Source organism: Charadrius vociferus, unplaced genomic scaffold (assembly GCF_000708025.1).
Source record: "Charadrius vociferus isolate BGI_N301 unplaced genomic scaffold, ASM70802v2 scaffold825, whole genome shotgun sequence".
Classification (NCBI taxonomy): domain Eukaryota; kingdom Metazoa; phylum Chordata; class Aves; order Charadriiformes; family Charadriidae; genus Charadrius; species Charadrius vociferus.
In genome coordinates, this window is record NW_009648495.1 from 355136 (window position 1) to 363264 (window position 8129).

An 8129-nucleotide genomic window follows, 5' to 3' on the forward strand; every position below is an offset into this window, starting at 1 on the left:
AGGGACTTGGGTCTCTTTAGTCTAGAGAAAAGAAGACTGAGGGGGGATCTTATTAATACTTACAAATACTTAACGGGAGGATGCCAGGGGGATGGGAACAGTCTTTTTTCAGTGGTGCCCAGTGACAGGACGAGGGGTAATGGGCATAAACTTGAAGATAGGAAGTTCCATCTTAACTTGAGGAGGAACTTCTTTACTTGGAGGGTAGTGGAGCACTGGAACAGGCTGCCCAGAGAGGTGGGGGAGTCTCCCACTCTGGAGACATTCCAAACCCGCCTGGACGCTGTCCTGTGCAACCTGTTGTAGGTGCCCCTGCTCTGGCGGGGGGGTTGGACTAGATGATCTCCAGAGGTCCCTTCCAACCCTGACCATTCTGTGATTCTGTGATGTTTGCTTTTTATGTCCTGTGCTAACGGTGGTTTTCTTGAGAGGCCGTGGTCTGTTTCTCTGTCCAGCAAATGCATTTTGAGAGGAGAAGGGTGTTGGAAGTTTAGAGGATGATGAGATGAAGGACTTCATTTCTGAGTAGTTGTTGTTGGATCACTAAATATATTTAGGATGATATCTTGTTGTCTTTGGGGGAATTTAGTCCCAGAAAAAGATACGTCATTAATGCCAATGATGAGATCTTCTTCTTTGAGATCTTCCTTTAGGGACTTTGTTATTTTTAACAGTCTCTTCTGTTTCTCTGAAATCTGCTTGGATTAGTAATTCAGGTAAAGAAAAACATTTAATGTTGAACTGCCTACAGGCTTTTCAAACAGCACCTGGGGGCTTCTCGCACAGTTCATACCCTTTCCTCACCCTCTTTGTTCACTACATCCATACCCTTCTCTTTATCATTTTGGCTCGGGAAGTGAACGTGTGCAGGAACTCAAGGTGCGGAACACCCTGAGATCACGGGAGCCTTCTGCTGTGAAGCAACAAAGTGACCTGAGACTTGTCCCTCTGCTTGGCAATCTTAAAGCCTTGCTCACTGGTGCCGTCGCGGCGCTGCACGAACAAACTCACGGCTCTGTTCACCCTCTGGGTGGGAGCAAATGCGGGGGACGTGCACAGTTAGAGGTTGAACTTAGTATCTCTTCTTCACAAGAAACATCCAAGATCAGCTTTAAGATTGATCAAAGTGAGTTTATCCAAGCAAAAATCTAGGGTAATGAGGCGCAGTTTTGCAGACATGAAAACTATTACCGCTGACAAGTGTCTCCCTGTGAAACTTGAAGTAACGAATCTGATTTCTGTTAATGCTCCTCTGAGGAGCGAGAAGGTTAATGGGGGAAGAGTGGCAAAAAATACAGCGTGTCTTAGACAATATTAAAATATTGATGCGGTGTCAGTAACTGGAGATGGCAGCAAGAGCTAGGCTGACAGTCACGCTGTGTGCATCACGTGGTTGCAGTATACTGCAGAATTCAAATGCAGCGTTTGCTCCCATAGTTAGAGCACGCTTAATTTTATGAACAGGAGGCGAAGTGTGATCTAACTGTAGTGCCGGGTATGCCCTTGAGATTTGGGAGCTGGCTCCCTGAAAACTTACTGGCCTTATGCTTTCTTTAATATTGTTACAAACACAGATTACACTTTCTCTGGTCCCTGAGATTTTCCCCGCTGACCAGAGATTACATCAAGAAAAGTTTATTCTGCACAGGATTGGAAAGGACTTGTTTTGGACTAGCTCTGTGCTGTCTGAGAGTTGTTAGGTCTCTCTCTTGCAACCTGTTAACTGTTGTGTTCCCTCTATGATACAGGAAGATGAAGATCCTAACAAGGGTGATCAAAGCCGGTCAATTGATCCAGGTGAAGATAACGTCACAGAACAAACCAACCACATCATTATTCCAAGCTATGCATCTTGGTTTGACTACAACTGGTAAGAAAGTAATTGGGAACTGGGGGAAGACTTCGAGTTCTGGTTGTTGTTTCTCATAAGTCAAGCTGAGAGCTGGAAGAAATTCTGTTTAGGTCTAGTTCCCACGTATGGGTGCGTCTTTTCCATTTAAGAATCTTTCTGAGGTGACTTCTGGCAGCTTTCAGGGATTGAGAAAACAGTTCCTTTCGCTTCCCTACTTTTCAAGTCCTTGTATGATCTTCCTATGTTTGTATCTACTTCTGAAAACTGGTGACTTTTCTTTTGCTCCAGATCTTGAGTTTGAGGCTTAATTAATGATTACGCAGGGAGGGTACTCGTTTCATTTTGGAATCCTGCTTGGAGTCAGAGGTTTGTGGTGTGCTGTGACCACATAACTCGCTATAGTAACCCCAATGTTCTCTGTATGCTCAAACTTTGGTGTGGGGTGAGAAGCAAGTGATTGGGAATGAAAGTGCCTCCACAAGTTAAACTCTTATGTAGTACTCTTTAAATAAAAACCTCTTTGGAAACAGAATAAGGACTGGTCAGTTGTCTGGAAGGGCTGTCGTTGGAGCGTGTGTTTTGGCTTAGCTCTAGGAGTTGAGACATTGTTTAGGCTGGAATCTAAAAAGAAGTGCTGGGATACTTTAAGTATCAGGATTCATGGGCAAGTTTCACAAGTGGATAACGTTTTATAGTAGTGAATTAAGATGGGGTCTGAACTGTTGGTGTGAGGCTTGGTTCAATTTCCAGCTCTGGCAAACTTTGTTACCTTGGGTCAGTTGCTTAGCCGATGTCTGTGCTGGTGGCTTGAGTTGACCTCAATCCCCATAAATAGAAGCATCCGTTTTCTCAGTCCTCTCGCTCTCCCACTCCGAGAGGGTCCTGCAAGCAGAAAAGCTGAGGACCACATAGTCTGAATTTGTAGGGGCTTCAATTGCTTTGTGAGTGGAAAAGCTTGAGGTGTAGTTCTGTTACGCGTGCAGAATGAAACGCTCCACTGATGCGCTTCATGAAGGGATAAAGAGCTGTGGATCTGCTGTAGATCAGGAACGGCAGCTTTGCGTAGCTCGGGCTGACGGAGGGTTCCTTTAAACCAAGGTAGGTGTGTCTGTGACCTCTGCTTCAATTCCTTGTTTGTAAGGGGAAGGTACAATAACACATCCCTACTGAGAAGATAATGACAATGATGACGTTTTGTCCTGCCATCACTCTTACAGTATTGTACAAATGCCTTTTGGGAGTGACTGGTTGATAACAGTTGCTTCAGAACATTTGATCGGTGCATTTGTAGCAGCGGCAGTATTTCTCCTGGCGTTCCAAGAGCTAAATCACCGTGACACATGGCTAAGGCTAATGCGGTGTTTTTGAAGAAACAGAATAAACTTCTCACTGCATCAGGTGTGCTTGTTCTGACCCTGTGAGAGCCAAACTTAAAAGCATCTCTGATGGGAACGGTGGATATTCGCAAGGTAGCGGGATGATGTGAAAAGAAGCTTTGTTGGTTTGTTTTTTTGGGGATTCTAGTGGTCCAGAGACAGCACATTAAGCTGATTTGGATTAAAGGCTGAAATAACAGCACAGCTGTGAGACGGACATTTTTCTGTCTCTGAACACTTCTTTTTCATTCAGAGTTGGGCGTTTGTATTCTGGAGAACCAGAGAGCCTGTAGGCAGCACCTCGGGCTGCAGGTGATACTGCTGCTGGGCCAGCAAATGCTTCTTGGGTTATGTCAATAGATAAGCAAACCACTCTCCGCAGCCCTCCCAAGTTGCAAATACCGCTTTAATGTGTCCGGTGGCAATTGATTTAAAGCAAGCTGAAGAATAATTCCGATCTGCTTCTCAAAGTATTTTATAAACTGCTGTTCTAGAACAGTCCCTGCTAAAATTGATTTTCTAGTAAAAATATTAATTTTATTTAATACTCAGTTCAGTTTCAGTGTAATCTCTCGTGTGTTGGGTAACATCATTGCAAGACCTAGATAATTTGTTACTAAAATCTGAACAGTTTATTGGTTAATCTTCATCTTCAAGTTAGAATATTTTCCTATGAATGACAAGTTAAGAGTAAGCGGGATCAGCGTAAATGGACAATTCCGTGGTAGGTTAAAGCTAAACATACAGAAGGAAGGGAGATTGTTAAAGAATGTATCTTTCTGCATTTCCTTTAAAAGCAACAGTTCTTAAAGGACCATTGTAGTTCTCCAGATTTTAACTTGCATAGAGCATGTGCCGTTCTACAAGTTTCTCTTATATCTTATTCTAACAAGTGCTGCATTTTTGACACGTTTTTATACAATGGAAGTTTTTTTAATCTTGAAGCTATTTCCTCACTTTGTAATATGTGAGTTAAATCTTAGGTCCTCCAAACAATTTGCATATTAAGGTCTTTGGAACTTGATGTCGACTTTCTTATACTCTGGCTGCTATAATTGTTATAACTTGCATTATGATTTTGCTTTGCAGTGAAAACCCTCTTATATATCACATTATATGCCATGGATAACACAAAAGGATCTCGTTCACTTGCTGCTGGTAGAACTCCATCGGTGTAATCACCCTGCAATTAAAACGTTTCAGGACCAAATTTCCTTATTTATGTTAAAATAAATCATATCACTTTCTCTAATCCTTTGTTTAGGAAGTATGAGAATGTGATTTCATAAGTTTCTGCAGTGCTGTTTCCATTGTCAGGCTGGTAGTTCATGCAGAGTGGAAGATTTTGCTAAAAGAACATTTAAACTTAAATTCTTCACCTGGAACAGCTGTGGAAGGGAAAAAAAAAAGTCTGTCAAATAACTGAAGCTGAATTTTCTGTGATCGCTACCTTAGTTTATTTTAGATAATGCATAGCATCTCGTGTGTCATTAGTTCTGCCCTCCCATATGTGCTCAGTTCTTGCTCCATGAAAAATTCCTTGGAGTGCAAAGGGGAAGAATTATTTTTCAGACAGTGTTGAGTTGCTCCACATACCCATACTTTGGATTTTCTTTTCCCAGTTGCCCAGGGGAGGTACTAGCTACATTCTTGAAACCAGTCTCCTGCCTGACTTGTGAGCGCTAGTAATTGCTGTAGATCCAACTTCGGAGTTGGACTCGAAGCACCTGCACTCCCGTCTTCTAAGTATATACCGTAAAAGCTGGTTTGAGGTGTTGGTACTTTGCTGAGTGTTTGCACTTACTAGGTTGGAGAACGAAGATGCTTCTGTCAGAATACAGAATTCCCCCAGGGGTCAATACTCGGTCCAGTTTTGTTCAATATATTCATTAATGACCTGGATGAGGGGACAGAGCGTATCCTCAGCAAGTTCTCTGATGATACCAAACTGGGAGGAGTGGCTGACTCTCCAGAGGGCCGCGCTGCCATCCAGCGGGACCTGGACAGGCTGGAGAGCTGGGCAGAGAGGAACCTCATGAGGTTCAACAAGAGCAAGTGCAGGGTCCTGCACCTGGGGAGGAAGAATGCTAAGCACCAGTATAGGTTGGGGGTGGACCTGCTGGGAAGCAGTTCTGAGGAGAAGGATGTGGGGGTGCTGGTAGATCGTAAATTATCCATGAGCCAGCAGTGTGCCCTGGTGGCCAAAAAGGCCAACGGAATCCTGGGCTGCATAGGGAAGAGTGTGACCAGTAGGTCGAGGGAGGGCATGTTCCCCCTCTACTCGGCACTGGTGAGGCCACAACTGGAATACTGTGTCCAGTTCTGGGCTCCCCAGTTCAAGAGGGACAGGGAACTGCTGGAGTGAGTCCAGCGTAGGGCAACCAAGATGACTGAGGGATTGGAGCATCTCCCGTATGAGGAAAGGCTGAGAGCGCTGGGACTCTTTAGCCTGGGGAAGAGAAGGCTGAGGGGAGACCTGATTATTGCGTACAAGTATCTAAAGGGTGGGATGAAGGAGGATGAAGCCAGACTCTTTTCAGTGGTTCCTGGTGACAGGACGAGGGGCAATGGGCACAAGTTGGAACATAGGAAGTTCCATTCAAATACACAGAAAGACTTCTTTACGGTGAGGGTGACAGAGCACTGGCAGGTGTAGGGGGGAATGACAGGGCTATAGCAGATACGTATCTCAGTAGAGCTCGGGAAGGTACGGTAGAAAACGGGCTGCTCAGCACTTCTCAGAGTTTGATTAGGGCAGCGTTGGGTGCGTAGTTTCACTTTGATCAATGACTGGATTTTGTGATGCTTTTTTAACGCAGCTTTGCTTGTTTGATGAAATAAGGAAATTTCAAAGGGTCACGCTAGAATACTGGGGTTAATAAAAAAACAACGCTTGCTGTGAATCTTCTCCCTCAAAATAGTAATCTGAAGGTGTGCAGATCATTATATATATATATATATATAACCAAGGTTACTTAGTATTTGGCATCTGAATTGTATGTTTCTATTACAGTATTCATGTGATTGAACGTCGTGCTCTTCCTGAATTCTTCAATGGAAAAAACAAGTCCAAGACTCCAGAAATGTAAGTAAAACATATATAGGTGAATATAGGTGTGTAAGAGTGCAGCAAGATAAAGGAGCTTCTGGTTTTCTGAATCCCGGGGTCACTTCAGCAACACGTGTGCTAAGCAGATACTGTCTCCAGGGGCATGAAAGAAGGAAAGAGCACCTCTGCAGCCACTTTTTGTAGTTTGATAGTGTCTGTGCATTATTGTAGTAGAGGTAAAAGTTTAAATATCAAAGTAATAGTTAATAGTGGTTATCCAGGAAAAATAAAACCAGTTTCTTCCAAGCAATACTGGAACAAATTCTTGAATTTTCTTGTGTGGTACAAGATACAATCATCTTCCGAAGACATCTGAAAAATTTCATGATACTGTGGAAACTTAATAATCCTCCTTATTTTCCTCTCACTTCTCACGCCATGCTGTATTTTTGAGGCTCGGGGAGTTTCGCGTGTAAGCGCTGATGACCGAGTTTGTTGTAGGATGCTGTGTCAGGCTGTGGAATGGATTTTGCACAGTTATCTGTGTTGATTTCACGGTTCCTGAGCAGCTGATGGGTAATTCTGAAAGTGCAGGTGAGGGTTGGAAAATGAATCTTCACAGGCCTGAGATGTAACTGTGTTTTCAAATATTTGGTAGTCTGATTTAAATCAGAGAGCTGGAGTTGTGCATTGCAAGAAGAAAAATATCTTTTTTTATATATATAGCTGTTCCAAACCCCCTAGTGACAGTTTAATTCTGGACATGCCTATGAAATCTAAGTGGAGTTCTCACGGTTGAATTTAGATCCAGTTTGTACCTGTCTCATCTGCTTGTGGGATTTGGAGTCTACTGCTAAACTCAAGTGGTTTTAATTCAAAATTATACACACATGGTTGTTTAAACGGCTTAAACAGCTTCCCTGAAACTGGGTAAAAAAAAAAGCTGATTATTGACTAGAGGTAGTGCAGGTTTTATCATACGTGAAATGATTAACTTTTGATCTGACTTAGCAATGTAATGAGATAAGCTGCTGATTTTGCATCAAATGCTTACCTTGAGAATCTACTGCAAGGCTTGTTACGCGCATTAGTAAAAGTACACCTCCCCTTCTCTGAGAATTTTTTTGTTTTAACAGTAAATTTAGTTATTCAGAGCAATCTTGAAAGGCGATTGATTAAAGGAAGGTGGTCAACATCAAGCTTTTGAACAGTGTGCTTGTTTATATTAAAATTATAGCCCTAAAATGTGAGAGTTCACAAAAAAAAATCGTAAATTCGAACACCGCTGTATGCTTGTTGAGTTGGACAGTGGAACTGGGCTAGTTGTGTTCACTTTATCTTGGTGACAAATCTTGGTCTAGCTGCAAAGCGGCTTTGGGGGATTTTGAACCAGTGGTTTTTTTAATTAAGTACTAAATGAAGCATTTGAGGTGTCTTCTCAGTACGTTGTCTTAACATCAGCAAAGCTGTGCATTTTTCATACACGACAAGAAGAGCAGCCCTGCCGGAAAGGACTTGGGGGTGCTCGGTGGGGAAAAGCTGGCCATGAGCCGGCAACGTGCGCCGGCAGCCCAGCGAGCCCCCGGCATGCCGGGCTGCATCCCCAGCAGCGTGGCCAGCAGGGCGAGGGGGGATTGTGCCCCTCTGCTGCGCTCTGCTCTGCTCTGGGGAGACCCCCCTGCAGTGCTGCCTCCAGCTCGGGGGCCTCAGCACAGGAGAGACATGGACCTGGTGGAGCGGGGCCAGAGGAGGCCCCGGAGATGCTGGGAGGGCTGGAGCCCCTCTGCTGGGAGGACAGGCTGGGAGAGTTGGGGGGGTTCAGCCTGGAGAAGAGAAGGCCAAAAAGGGGAGA

The 8129-nt window shown here is 44.0% G+C and overlaps 1 protein-coding gene across 1 annotated transcript in view; it reads left to right on the plus strand.

Annotated features, from left to right (window-relative positions):
* The window catches only part of SMARCC1 (SWI/SNF related, matrix associated, actin dependent regulator of chromatin, subfamily c, member 1), a 91064-nt gene that overhangs the window by 28280 nt on the left and 54655 nt on the right, over positions 1 to 8129 (plus strand). The window contains exons 13-14 of the mRNA XM_009885686.1: positions 1749 to 1870; positions 6242 to 6313. Coding sequence (XP_009883988.1) covers positions 1749 to 1870; positions 6242 to 6313 — 194 coding nt within the window. The remainder of the gene's footprint in view (positions 1 to 1748; positions 1871 to 6241; positions 6314 to 8129) is intronic.